Source organism: Hyalella azteca, unplaced genomic scaffold, assembly GCF_000764305.2.
Source record: "Hyalella azteca isolate HAZT.00-mixed unplaced genomic scaffold, Hazt_2.0.2 contig13638, whole genome shotgun sequence".
In the NCBI taxonomy this organism is placed as follows: Eukaryota; Metazoa; Arthropoda; class Malacostraca; order Amphipoda; family Hyalellidae; genus Hyalella; species Hyalella azteca.
The window spans coordinates 1-15,271 of record NW_025943552.1 but is presented as its reverse complement, the minus strand read 5'-3'; the positions used below and the strand labels follow the sequence as shown (position 1 = coordinate 15,271).

General features: G+C 40.8%; 1 protein-coding gene across 1 annotated transcript; it reads right to left on the bottom strand.

Moving 5' to 3' along the window:
- Window positions 1-45: 45 nt before the first annotated feature.
- Window positions 46-12,042, bottom strand: LOC108665124 (phenoloxidase-activating factor 2-like). The gene is made up of 9 exons (XM_018151850.2): window positions 11,800-12,042; window positions 6,045-6,181; window positions 5,278-5,423; window positions 4,424-4,633; window positions 3,953-4,077; window positions 3,310-3,543; window positions 2,901-3,099; window positions 827-981; window positions 46-520 (listed from the first exon to the last, which is right to left on the bottom strand). Exons 1-9 carry the CDS (start codon window positions 11,802-11,804, stop codon window positions 517-519), a joined length of 1,215 nt encoding a protein of 404 aa, XP_018007339.1. The 5' UTR covers window positions 11,805-12,042; the 3' UTR covers window positions 46-516.
- Window positions 12,043-15,271: the final 3,229 nt, after the last annotated feature.

Here is a 15,271-nt window from a genome sequence, read left to right as displayed (position 1 = left end):
ATGTGTTATTCCATTCCTTATTAATGTCAGGGTTCAGATTATTCATATCGCAAGTTTATTTTTATTACGACCTGTAAAGATACCCTATTTCATCGTGTTAATCTCGAAGGTTCCTTAGTACGGACAGTTAACACTCTTGTCATACGTGTACATTAGAGACTAACATTTATGTTCGTGAGAGATGATAAATAATTGAAATTGAGTGATTTACCGCCTAAAAATAATCGCCGTCCTATGAAAAGTAATCAATATGACTCCCTAGAAATGGTCAAACTTGGCCAAATTTTCCGATTCTTTCGTTTGAGCCCACAACCTATACACGTTTATATCTCGGATTATATCTTTATATATCTCTGATTATTATATCTTTATCTGATTATATCTTTATCTGATTATATCTTTATCTCGGTAGCCGTTCAATTATTTACTTTTGTAATATTGGAGAAAGAAACGAGTTGTTAAGAGTCCCGAGGAGCCGGCGTCATGCTCTTGCTACAGCTTGGTCGTGGCGAGGCTTCAGCTGGAAGAGGAAAGGACTTGCATTAGGAGTGAGGAGGACGCATGAAGCCGTTCTTTCGGGTTGGGATGATAATAGTAATATGACATAACGATTAGTGTTCCAAATAAACCCAGGAATAACCAGCATACGATTTTAAAGCAAGAAGTTAGTTGATGAATGTTGGAAAGAAATCATTCAGGTCAATGACTAAATCAACTACGATCAATTATTTTCAGTTTTAATTTCTTAAAAATACAGATATCTGCCGACCTATAAATCAGATTATGTTGACATAGTTGACTCAATCTATATTAGACGATTAATCACTTGACGTTTTGACGTATGAAGTTGGCGTAGCTGGCGACGTTGACGTAGACGCCCGGCACGTTCTCCTGGCCGCAGCCGACGCCCCAGGCAACGAGGCCGGCCACCGTCCAGCCGCCGTTGCCTTGACCGCACACCATCGGGGAGCCTCCGTCGCCCTGCGCACAAAATTATTCATGAACAGGAGTAGGGGGCGAAAAGTGCGTCGATTTTTTTGACAAGCCATTGGCGCAGTCAGATGGGTAATACTGACCCGTCCACTTCTAGGAGTGTTGCGTCAGAGCTATTGTCTTCATGCGTAATGAGTTATATTAAGTATAAGATTAAACGACATCTTTGACGTCAGGTCACCTCGGAAACTATTAACTGTATTAGCAGTGAAGAACAAAAGAGGGAGAGAGATAAGATAATCGAGATTCAAATGCGTGGTTTTGACTGACTCACATCGGTCACATGGCATGCCATAGACTCGCCCACACATGTAAGGCAAGCCATGGATAGACAAGAACACGCGCACACTTCTGTTGTGCTCACCTAACAAGAGTCTTCGCGCTCATCTGACAAAGAGTCTTGATCGAACTCACCTGACAAGAGTCTACCACGCTCACCTCACAAGTCTTTATTACGCTCACCTGACAAGAGTCTTTATAGAATAGAAGTGTCGGCACTGAAGAAATATGCCCATTGACTGTTGCAGATGTTTGAATTTTTCGTGACTTGATTCAGAAGGGATCCGGCCTTTGGAACCCGATCTTTGAGACAATTGATTGAGATAGCTCTGGACATATTGCCCCCGATTGATTGAGATAGCTCTGGACATATTGCCCCCGATTGATTGAGATAGCTGCTGGACATATTGCCTGGTCTGTAATTTGCTAGGCATTTTAAGACTGAACATATGCTCCTGCATAGCTTCGTCTAGTCTGTTCTTGAAGGCGTTCGTACTCGGAGCGTCAACGATGCTATCAGGGAGGCTGTTCCACATGTCGGTGATTCGAAGCGAGAAGAAATGTTGTCGCATGGATGTGTTACAACGCAGTTTTTTTAGTTTATAGCTGTGGCCCCTGGTGTTGGTTCTTGTTTCAGATTCTAGTAATCCTTCTGGGACCTTGTACAAGCGATGAAGAGCTCACCTGACAAGAGTCTTTACCGCGCTCACCTGACAAGATTCTTTACAGTGCTCACCTGACAAGAGTCTTTACCGCGCTCACCTGACAAGAGTCTTTACAGTGCTCACCAGACAAGAATCTTTATCGTGCTCACCTGACAAGTCTTTACAGTGCTCACCAGACAAGAGTCTTTACCGCGCTCACCTGACAAGAATCTTTACAGTACTCACCAGACAAGAGTCTTTACAGCGCTCACCTGACAAGAATCTTTACCGCGCTCACCTGACAAGAGTCTTTACCGCGCTCACCTGACAAGAGTCTTTACCGCGCTCACCTGACAAGAGTCTACCGCGCTCACCTGACAAGAGTCTTTACAGTGCTCACCAGACAAGAGTCTTTACCGTGCTCATCGGACAAGAATCTTTACCGCGCTCACCTGATAAGAGTCTTTACAGTGCTCACCAGACAAGAGTCTTTACCGCGCTCACCTGACAAGAGTCTTTACAGTGCTCACCAGACAATAGTCTTTACAGTGCTCACCAGACAATAGTCTTTACAGTGCTCACCAGACAAGAGTCTTTACAGTGCTCACCAGACAAGAGTCTTTATCGCGCTCACCTGACAAGAGTCTTTACCGCGCTCACCTGACAAGAGTCTTTACAGTGCTCACCAGACAAAAGTCTTTACCGCGCTCACCTGACAAGAGTCTTTACCGCGCTCACCTGACAAGAGTCTTTACCGCGCTCACCTGACAAGAGTCTTTACCGCGCTCACCAGACAAGAGTCTTTACAGTGCTCACCTGACATGAGTCTTTACAGTGCTCACCAGACAAGAATCTTTATCGCGCTCACCTGACAAGAGTCTTTACAGTGCTCACTAGAAAAGAGTCTTTACCGCGCTCACCAGACAAGAGTTTACAGTGCTCACCTGACAAGAGTCTTTACCGCGCTATCTTTATCGCGCTCACCTGACAAGAGTCTTTATCGCGCTCGCCGCCGGCGCACACGAAGGAGCGCTTGTCTAGTCTGAAGCTGGGGCCGAGCCTGGTGTTCTTCAGGAGGCTCTCGCACCTGGAGGAGTCCAGCACGGGCACATCGACCTCCTGCAGCAGCTGCTGGAAACTGCCGGGTCCGAAGGCGTCCTTACCCCAGCCCGTCACGAAACATCTGGCAGCGAAGAACGCGATTAAAAATGAATTCACTTAGCAGAATTTGGTTCTAAAACAACACATTGGTTTAATTATTGTAAAGCGCACACACGATTTCGCAGCCGCTACACTTTGCATTGATCAGGAAACAAAATAGTAAATACCTCGATACTTTATGAGAATCAGATATGATTGAGCACACGAGATGACATTCATAACTCCATGTCACCTCTGTCCAGCGAAGGACTGTCCAGGGCTGGGCAGACAAGCGGGGGTGATGTGCCTGTACTGCTGCCGGTTGACGGGCTGCGCCAGACGCAGCAGCGCCACGTCGTTGGCCAGCGTCTGGGGGTTGTAGTTCGGGTGCACGATGACGTTAGCGACTGGCGACGCGAACGGTGGGAACTGAGGGATGTCGTTGGCTTGGCTTACGTCGTAGTCCCCGAGGCGAACTTCCAGTCCCCTGCAGCGAGTTCGGCATTATAACCTATTCAATCTTATGAATCTTCTTTTATTTGCACGTCCTTTATACACGAAAATAAACGCGATGGTCGTGGAAAACTTAGCATGCTTGACAATTTACTGCATTGCTTAGCACTTAATTAATTAATTAATTTCGAGAAAAAAAAAAACTTGATATTAAAAGTTACGATTACTTGTTCTACAAATCGATTTCTACCTCAAAGTCCGCGCACAACCGAATATTTATATAAATAATCTGAAGCGCCCACCAGCTGAAGACTCAAAGTTAGTTAATGCACCGTGAACAGCTTTAAGAAGACTCCTCATTAGATTCTGTACTGCGAAGCACAATAACTAAATAAATACCCACCTAATTGCTGTTTAAATAGCAATGTTTAACGAATACGCACTGAGTTTGCGCGAGTTTATGCGCTGTTGTGAGCACCCAGCCGTTGTCGATGAGCACGCCTCCCGAGACGTAGGACTGTCCGGGCCCCAACACCACAGCCATCCACGGGTACTCGCCGAAATCCGCCTGGCGAAATTATTTCTCGTTATTCGATGCAAAGATTTTCAACCAAAAGAAGGCTGGTCAAAGCAGTGGATAACTAAATTCCCTCAAATAAGAGGTATTTTCATTGAGTTCAATTTGAGTACATAATAGGTACTAATTCGGATGCATAGGAGAATGTCATTATCACGTCTCACGTCTGTAATCAACTGTTTTGGTCCTGGAAAATACGTACCAAATTTGACAGCTAGGGGTTAGGTATGAACAAAAATTAAAATACATTGAAAACACGAATGCCTTTGACGAACTTGCGATTTAAGCAGACGAATGATATAAGTGCTTAAATATTCTGCTTCGAGTACAAGCTTACCGTGGGTGAAATTGCAGCCGGCAGTCCGAAGCTCTGCCGTGAGCCGCAGAAGGCAGAGAGCGCTCCACTCTGACCAGGGAAGCCTCCTTGTCCGGGGAAGTCGGGATTTCCCCCCGGAAATCCTCCGTTGTTGGGGCAGCAAACCCGCTGATCTTCGTTACAGCCGTTCGCGCCTCCCCCTCCCGGTAAACGCGATCCCGGAGACCCAGGCTAATAAATACCGGAAATGGTGAGTATTATTGAGGCTCGTTTTTTCTGCAGCTGTGGGAGGTATTCGATCCGCTATACCCTGAATAGTGTTGGTTATTTTGAATTCATTTTATATTACAAGGTTAATAGCGTGTGTGCAAACGTCCTGAGCGACAGTATTGTATACAATTTCCCACATATAAAAACCAAGCGCTTATATACAATTAAAGACAGGATGTGGCTCGACTACAAGACAGGGTTGAATAGCGTGCTAGCGAGTTTGTTTATATATTTTATCAGCCGAGGGTATCGTGAGGGCCAACCAAGGGAGACTTAAAACTTTCGTTAAGTGCACGATGTCTTTTCAGTAGGCCTATGTTTCTAAATTTTATTTGTATTATAATGAAGTCATGAAACGATGCATAGAAGCTAAAATATTCAGTCGTGATTGTCAAAACTTTAATTAGCAGCATAAAACTAAAGTTTCCGTTGAATTCTAAAAGTGTAGTTAAATGGAAGTTCCATGCGTAACGCGGGTTTAACCGATCTTCCTTTAATTCAAATTACTTACGCTCAAAAAATATTCTAGGTGTGGTAGTGTACCCTAGTGAGTAGTGACGCATGACTACACTCAACCTAGTGACACTCACCCTAGCAGCACTCACCCTATTAATGATCCTGGTGACGAGGTCGAGGTTCTCAGGTCGGAGGTTCGTACAGACTTGGTTGACGGGTTGACACCAGCAGCCTGTGTCGCGCCCTGGGAACCCGCCTGGGAACTGGCTACCAATGCCCACCACCGGGATACCACCTGCCCACACACACGTGACACGCATCGAATATTTACTATAGAAATATAATCTCTCAGTAATGTTACTGATCCTTATAATTAACATTATTACAAATAATAGACAATAGATGGAATAGCCTTAAGTTGTAACGCGAAAGCTGTATGGTTTAGTATGATTGAGAAGTCCAAACCTGATTAAACCTAACTAGTGGTTCACGAATGAACCGGACCTGTGAACATACCTTGGAAGACACTAAAGCTCAGTTAACTTCCAAACCTAAAGTAATATATGCACAAAATCCAGCCCTCAATGTATGTCGCCTGAATTGTACTGGTACAACGATGACAATGAAGCAGTTTGTGGAAACGATATCATGTACGAGATCTTTTTACTTGATGTCGCTAGATCTTAGGGGCAAACTGTGAAGCAGTTGCTGCTTGAGAAACTTTCTTAGCAACATTCATCTTTCTCTGAAAACTTACTTAACGTAATTTTAGCTGGTTATAATTACCAGCCTTATCATCACTATATAAAAAAAAACAAATTTTGCAACTTTGCTTATTGCATTTGATTGACTTTGCAAAGTCACTAATTTATTTATTAGTACTTTTCAAAATAAAAATACAGCCATGATCCCAGACCTGGCACGGGAGGAACGCCGATCTGGTTGGCGATTAGACCGAGCCGCGTGTCCTGATCGTTGTTGGGGGCGGGCTGCTGGCCCGCTGCCTGCCCTACAACCGTCAGCACCACCAGCAACGCGATCAGCGTCACTGACCTGAGGTCATCACAACACACATTTCACAGAGCATAATTTCAAACGCGAGAAAAAATTTTAATAGTCCTCTAAAAAGAACAATAAAATAGGAAGCTCAGACAACGCGTGGTAACGAAAAAAAAAACTGTAACGCCCAGTAGAGCACACATCGGAATGTTAACTTATTTCACTAATTGAAACTGAACACGACAACACAACTCTGTTCCCAGTGTTTGCAATTGGCATCAAATGCGCGAATCAATATTACGTCAACAGTTATGAGAGCCTTTATGGTAGATTCAATGATAACTGGAATGAAGTATGTGTAAAATTGATCTAACTTCGCGAGTGCTTCCTACTTTAAATTTGAAAATTGAAATATGAAATTCCAATTCTTGCGAATCTTTATCGGCCGGGGTGATGGCACCGCTAGGTTTGCAGCGATGCTCGGATAACCTTCACGCTTCCGTGGTTCAGGAAATAAACAAAAAATGTACGCGAGACTTGAAATGCTCACAATGTCGTCCGCAGTGTCGGAGACGATCACAGGATGCAATCCAACCACGTCAGGCCATTCGCAGACGTGGACCGAGTTGACGCACGTCAGACGAGTTAAAATGATCACGGTGCGTTACGACCGCCACATCGAGAATACCCATTCAATTAGGTTTTTGCTAAAACTAAAAAATAGATATTGTTAGAAAAATTTGCGTCTTGTCAACTTTATAAAGATCGTGGTCTCGGCAATGACTTATAGTTTAGTTATACGGGGATTTTGCTAACAGCTGTGAAGCTGACGATATTTTCCCAAAGAAAGTCTACACTTAGTCCCCTATTTTTGATGAACACGTTTGTACACAAAACATTAATATGCATTGATTATACAACGCATGTAATCAATGCCCCTCTATATATGTCACATTATGTCCATATGCCACTCCGCTATTTTCTGTAAGAATTATAAGGACTTGCATTGGAGACTAAACGGCCAAAGCGTCCGTGCTGTGGCCAGCTCATGGCTTACGGCAACTCCTGAGCGGCTCTAAAAAAAATGCGAGCAGGTTTACAAAAATAAGACGATGCAGCGATGCGCAACAGGACTGGAAACAGCGGATGTCTGCAGTTGCCTGGACTAAAGCTCCCTTACAATTTCTCGGAACTGAGATCGTTCTCCAACCTCAGCCGGAAAATAATAAGAAGAGTGTGCTCAGTTCCGCGTGCCTCTAAAGTTTCTAAATACCTTGCTATCTCCTCAAGGATTAAATTTGTTGTACCATTGCGCGGTTCATTCTTGCTGCAGAGACAATACAAAAGGTTCGAGAATTTCCAGAAATTGAATCTGATACGTGGTTTAGAATATAATAAGAAAGAGTTCGTCAAAAATGACCCACGAATCGTTATTAAAACAAAAAAAAATTGACAGGAACAGACGAGCCTTCATGAGAATTTTCCAGCGGTACTTGAATGATCAAAGTGTAGTCTTAATTGGCTGTACACAAGGATATCCACACAGCGCTGCCTGCATGATTAGAATGCAGTGGAAATTGGCTCTGTACAAAATTGTACACAAGACGGGATGCTTGTCAGGCAGAGCCGCAAGCCATAATGCCGACCATTATTGTTGAGCTCTACAAAATGTGTCGGAAATAAATGTCTCCCAAATTATGCTACTTCATTTTACATTAAGATGTATGGATACTTGTTAATTATCAATCTGCAACATTACCGCAATATGTAACAAGTTTAAAATTCAACGCAAAGAAGATACAAATTAAACAATGCAGCGCAATCATTTGTGACAACCTTATAAGAATATTTTAAGAGATTTAACCTAAGTATAATTCCTTCAAACGTGACAATAAGATCAGTTCAATTCAGGTGACGTAGAGTATTTCGCTGCTGCCAAGCAGAGGGGAATACCAATATTCAATCAGCTTCGGATTCCAGCACCTATAACGTGATTCAAATACTCAAGTACGACGCTCAAGGTGAAAGTCCCGAAGTATCCACAAAAAATACAGGGTCTACGGTAGTCTTGCCTAGTCAAAAATGCAAGAATTTTACTAGGCAAGGCTACTATTTTTTAGGAATGCAGAAATTTATGCAGGAATCTTTCTCAACAAAATATGCGAAAAATATAATGTTACGTTAGGGTAGCAAAATTAATAAAAAATTATTTATAAAACGGAAATTTTCACCTAAGAATGTTGACTATAAGGATGCGAATGATCAGTGTTGTTACAAATTGTTTCGATACTACGATTAGTAACATTCGGTGCCATGAAACGATAAGTTAGTTGAGGAGAGACGAAAGAACTTTGATTCCACTGAATAAATCAATGACAGAATTCCCCTAAGAGTAGAACGGGATTTTCCACGACAGCGACGTCACGTTACGCTAAGCCCCAATTATGATCCTGAACGAAGAAAACTTCAATGTCATATAAAAGCTGTCTCTTCACTGGTAGGTACTTTCATGGGGATTTCCCCTAGTCTTCCCAACAGGACGCCAGAAAAAATACTCGACTAAAAGCAGCAGCGGTAGCCACGACGACTGCAGATTGCCACGCATGCGGACACGAAATTGATGTATTAAGAATACTGGGATGTTATCAGAGCAACGCTGCATCGCAGGTAATTTAATCCGAAACAAAACAAAGTGTAACAAGTAAATAATCCCAAATTCATTCCAGTCTTTAAAACGCCCAACAGCGCTCACTCCATCCACTTGTTCATTTATTCATAGTCGGAAACGTATCGACAACTAAATTGACAGCGAGCCCTCCTAGCTCCTACGTCACTACTCCAGGAAATTTAAGTAGATCACGAGATGTGGTCGCGCGATGTACTTGGTGTGCAATGGTTCGAAGATCTTACGTAGTGAAGTTAGCTGCAAGGTCTCTATAAACACGTTCATTCTAATGCGAAACACATCTGACTGCAAGATGTCGGAAGAATTAGAGATTAGGAGTGCATGAACCGAGTATATGTGTACAGCACAGAAGGCGATGTAAAAAATTCATCTGCGAACCACTTTCATTTTGCCAAGCCAATGAATGAACAGATTGACCAGCAGCTCATTCAAGTACATTTCAGGCGTCCTTTATGACGCAATTTTGTAACGGATTGGTTAATACCCTTGTACTTTTAATTCGCTAATCGAATGGGGATGCATAATCAAGATAAAAAATGCAGCTAGCATGTAGTACAAGTCAAAAATAAATAATTATCGAATAGAATCGATTTTAAAAATTGTATCTACTTATAAATAAATGTGTGTTTTAAAATCTGTAATTCTGACATTCCAATCCGGTCAGGAAGATAAAAAATATCGCTTAGTGTTCTCGAAAATTTCACTCGACATTGAAGGGAACTTATAGACCGTGACTATTGAAATCATGCAGAAAGTTACAGTCCAACGAGACGCTGAGACAACACGGTAGCTTAAACATAGTGAAGGATGTGAGGCAGCCTGTCTTTCAAGTAGATAAAGTTCTGTGGGAGTCTGTACTTTAGAGGTAGCGAGACCAGACAAGCCCACTGGTGATCTTCTTTAATTAAGCCGAACCTGAACCTCTCAGCCTTCTAACTTTCTCAAAAAAGTTAAGATCGAGGAGAATCGATAGACCTGAAACAAAGTGGAATTACTTAAAAAAAACATTTGTGTAAACAATGATAACAAAATTTGTTTTCAGGTCATGAAAAAAATTATTTGCACTGGTACCCTTCGTATAATGAGCTCGAGTTAATTTGTTGTGCAGGCCGTACAGAGAGGATGTTTTGCAGGTTGATCCTTTTTAAGCGATTGTCAACGGATGCAAGATAAAGCCATGCTGTCTTGAACACAGTAGTTAGCGGAAGCAGTATCCTAGTTGTGTCTCACAACCAAGGCCACCAATAATTTGGTCAATACATTTATTTTAGTGATTCATTTAAAAACAATTATTAATCAATAGTTCCTGATAACGAGGAACAGGTTCCATTATTAGTTGGTCATTTAAAAACCGGAAAGTCAGGATAACGCAGAACCTTGCAGAGGACCTTTGAGAGCTATGCTCCTGTGTATCGTGTTACGGACTAAAGAAGCGTAAGCTTCGTAAAGGGTCGAAAAGGTGGTTCGGTTTGCAGTCAACTCACGTAAGTTCTATGGTACACAGAATGCGCTCTAGAGAATTTAACCGGGCCTACAAATTTGTTCCGTAACTAACGTGTTTTAGTTCAAGCTATCTGAAAAATTATTACACGGATCCACACATCTTCGTTAGGAGGGAAAAAGCTCGAAATTCGACAAAACGGTTTGGCATAAAACGATAGAGAATTCATGAAAATTGTTTCCTTGTGGTCTGACTTCATTTAAACGTCATTTTCTGCATTAACAGGACCACGTAACGTTTAAACAATACCCACAACTGCAGCAACACGTATAAAATAAACTGAAAATTGATTGACGTTCAAAAGCTTCGGGCAGCAATTTTTTGTCATTCCTGGCCTTTGCTGAAATCCATTTCGATATCGTCGAATAAAGTTCCTTCTTTCACCGCACATAAAACGGACCAAAAAGGCTAATATGGTTAGGTAAGTTGCAGAGCGTTAATTCTGACGGGTTATTTATGAGTAATTATTCTATTTTTGCGGCACCCGGAAGACTGGCGGCCCTGAAATATAAAACTTGTGTTTGTCGAGCAACAGGAAGCGATGACTCGTCTATTCTAAAACAATTGTCTGACTTCAATCCATTTTGTTAGTAGCCGCGACTGTGGCGAGCTAGAGGTTTCGCCCGAGTTCTGACCTTCAGGCAAATAATTAGAAACTAGATTCCTAGAAAATACAGGTAATTGAAAGTTGCGAAAGAAAAATAAATTTGACAGAATTCACCGGCTAGCTACGCTGCTAATACATTATAATATAATAATTAGCGCAATAAATGAAGAGAACGATTTGTCGTTAATGTCGTACTATGTAATAGAGCATGAAGACTATCTGCTTATAACGGGTCAGCCATATTGCCCGGCTGATCCAAACAAGTCATTGAAAAACGAGAACACACATGGAGACGGCAAAACAGCATCATTTTACTCACTTTACCATGGGCCTCTTGAGCTAGACATGCGGTAATCTGAATAAACAAAAACAAAACCCATACTGTCTCATAATCAGTCATACAAAAACACAAGAGCAAAACTGGACATTTGGATTTTGGAAGGATATCCTGGTCGTTCGAGGACGCAGTGAGCTCTAACCTACACGATACGCCCGATGACTATACATAGGCAATTGACTACCGGTTGAAATTAACATGAAATAAATCAAGGACATCCTGAGAATTATCAGTGAAAAATTGCGTATAACGCTAGTTGTCCATCAATTCTGAGGTAGCCGTATTGGCAATACGGCTACCGGTATTGCCTCTAAATTGCCCCTAAAAAACCTGCCGCAATACTATAATTGATGCTTCCAAAGTTCCAACTTAAAATAGGATATGCGTTCATAATAAATGAGGTTCAATCAGGACACAGTTTAGCATCAATTTAGATAGTCCACTCAAAATATGACAGGTTAAAGCAAATATATACTTTAGTCTTAGAGTTATTGCTTTTGGTGCCGAAATTATGGTGCTATTTTGCGTTTTGTGAACTTACCTCATGATTCTTGGTATAAACGATGAAGTAAAAAATCTAACGTAAAAGCCGGAATTACAAACTTAAAAAAGTCTGTACAGCGGCAAAAGTTAAAATTAGGTCAGGAACTTTGTTAAAATACGCGTATGATGTGTTAGAATGCAAAAAATTAAGTTATGTGCAAAGTTTTGAATCAATATTAGGAAATAGATATTAGAGGCTGGACCGATGTGGCACCTCAACAAACGACGACAGCAGCTCCCGAACTGGTAGGGCAGGTGCAAAGCGTTCATTTATATACCCCGTGGGCCTTGTTAGGCTCTACAAGCGTAGGAATCCGCCGAATTTACGAATTTTGTTGAAAAAAAATCAAACTTTGCATTTCCATACTGATATTTATCATTATCATGTTACCCATTTTTAGACATATTTTGCTGTTGGGTATGAATATTTACATTTTTTTATTTAGAACTCCGTAAGTAAATGTATCAAACATTTTATGAAAATTTTCAGACAGTTGGCAAAATTCAATTTTTAATGTTATTGATTAGTCACAAGTCCCTTGTTTTCACAGTTTACTTAACTAAACACAAGTGTATATAATTTTAATATTTATATTGCGTCAGAAAGTTTGAGGAATAGCTTTCCGCATCAATTGATGCCTTGCAGTGATTGCACTTTCACGTTCGTAGTTCGTACGGAACGGGCTGCGGCAACATGAGCGTGCGAGCTTAGGACCGGCCAATTAATTCGATAAATAAATAAAACGTCCTTCAATTTTTACTATATTTAACGTCATGTCTGACCTTGAGGTTAAAAATAACGCACTTAATGAAGATGGAACTCCTAAAACAGCCAAACAGCTTGAAAAAGAAGCAAAAAAGGCAGCTAAGTTAGCCAAATTCAATGAAAAACAGGCTGTATTTAAAAGTCTCAAACCATAATATTCTTCCTATACAAACAGTTATTTACCATTTGGTAGAGCAAGGTCAACTGTCAAATTTGACACATTTTTTCTCACTCTCACTGGGTAGCGTGCTTTGTCTCTCTTTGGATCTCAATATTTTCCCGCTAGATGGCCAAGACGTAGTGTTTTGGCAGTAGTTTGACGCGCAAATGTATGACGTCACCATTTCAACCATCAACAAACGCATGGAACTAAAACAAAGCTTAATATAAAGGAAAAACTAGAGAGGTGACGGAATTACCCACGATGTCGGAATATACCGCGTTTACCCTATTGTGCTCATCATGTCTGTCTGTCTGTGACTTCATGTTTTCTTCAACAAGAAAATGCGCGCTCTGTCACTCACTGCAATGAGTAGGCTTACTGAGTAATATTTTTTTTAAATTGTAGCCTGTAGGTAAAAATATTTGCAATTTACTGAATAAAATGAGAATAAGAATGAGTGAAATTCATTCACGGGCATTTTGTCTGATACAAAGGTGGTTACTGCCGATATTTTCTTTCTAGGCTTCAGGCAAAGTTATCGGCAATTAGAGGGTATTACTGTCAATGCCGATTTGACATTGACATTACTACCTTCCAACTTGTGAGCCATTACTATAATTTTATAACAAAAAATTGTCAACTTTGGTGCTGCTAAAAAATGATCGACTTCAACCTATAGTGGTTGTGTGGATTAAATGCATAACCTACACCTATAAAAATCAACCGCAATAAAACTGACCAAATAGGCTAGCAAACTGGTTAGTTTTTACAAGTGACCACTGTAGTATTAAGTATATTTTTTAACCATCAATTTCTTATTTGACCTTTGGAAATCATTTTTAATGAACAAACTTATTTGCTAAGCCATTTAGCTTTGGGTTTTAACTATGGAATATTAAGCTGAATTTTCCCAAAAAATATAGGTGAAAACTATTGTTTTACATGCAATTTTAAAAATCACTGATCAAAATTTGCAACTTTCCTTATTTATTTTCTTTATAAATGAATGTTATTTTTGCAGAAACCTGTGGTGACATATGATCTGGCTACTCCTGCTGGTGAGAAGAAAGATGTGAGTGTTGAGCTTCCAGGTCAATACAGCCCAAAGTATGTGGAGGCAGCCTGGTATCCATGGTGGAAAAAACAGGGATTCTTCAAGCCTGAGTATGGGGTGAGTGGATGGACAGTTTAGGTTTTGAGAGTTTTTTCAGCTGGCAGCACAATTTCTGTGCTGCTTGGTTATTTAAAAAAAGGTTATTGGTTTCTTGTTTCCATTATTTGTTCTGTAAATGATTATCCCTTACCAAATGGGTTTTGCTGGCATTATTTACATTTTAATCAAGCAGCTCAAAAAATAATATTCGTTATCTTATGGAACTGGAGAGAATTGTTTTGGAGTGAAACCTAATATGTTATTTGATAGATTAAACTGCAAAATAATGAATCCTAAGCTGAACAAACTTGAATTAAACAACCTTATCTCAACCTGAAATAGAAACAGCACCTTTTGCTGAACCAAAACAAGCAAGTTGAATTTGCCTGTTTTGTTCTACTTGTCAGCTTTGTGACAATACCAATACAATATGTGCTTATGTACGGTACCTACTCTTATACCGCACATAAGCATGTAATACCTACACTGGCTTCCTGGTACCCTGTACAGTATACTAGTTGATAGTTTTATTCTGACTTGTTATGTTCATTCTAGAATCTCGGATAAAAATTGGAAATATTTGATTTTTTATTACCACATAATTTTTAACATCTAAATTTATTAGGGATTTTTTGAATGAAAATAATATGCATTGAATTTTATATAATGAATGTAATTTTATCCAGGAAAGGCAACCGAATATATGAGCAGCTGGAGAGGCTTGGGTCATCTCTGGACTGGGACCGCGTGTGCTTCACCATGGACCCTGGCCCACAGGTGATGTTCCCACTGACCCACAGGTGATGTTCCCACTGGCCCACAGGTGATGTTCCCACTGGCCCACAGGTGATGTTCGCACTGGCCCACAGGTGATGTTCCCACTGGCCCACACGTGATGTTCCCACAGGCCCCTGTAAGAGGTCTACAGTGGCTTAAGTTATATAATGATTTATGTTCATCCTCGGATATAATCTGCGAATTAAAGCATTTTATTTTGTTTGGTGGGCAATAATTTTTATGAATTGTAATGGTTTCTATAGTTGTTTTTTCCAATTATTTTCCATGAGTGAGTTCATCAATGGTAAGCTGTGTTATAGCTTACAAACAACGTACACAAAGCTAAAGTTTGTCCTACAATGAGCAGGCCGCTGTGATGGAATCCTTCATCCGCCTCCACGAGGAAGGCATCATCTACCGAGCCAACCGTCTTGTCAACTGGTCCTGTTCTCTTAAGTCCGCCATTTCTGATATCGAGGTGAAGATATTTCTTGCCAATCACGAAGCAAGTTTTTTTTATCCATCTTGACCGTCATCCTAGAGCGCATTCGTTTACTACCTTGTTGCTGTGAGATGTTCACTGAAAACTATAATTCTCGTTTTTCCAAATT

Coding starts and splice junctions, on each gene's coding strand:
- LOC108665124 (XM_018151850.2), bottom strand. Junction 3,100..3,309: donor CAGTCCTTCGCTGGACAGAG/GTGACATGGAGT, acceptor CTTCGCTGCCAG/ATGTTTCGTGACGGGCTGGG. Junction 982..2,900: donor GCGATAAAGACTCTTGTCAG/GTGAGCGCGATA, acceptor TTTTGTGCGCAG/GGCGACGGAGGCTCCCCGAT.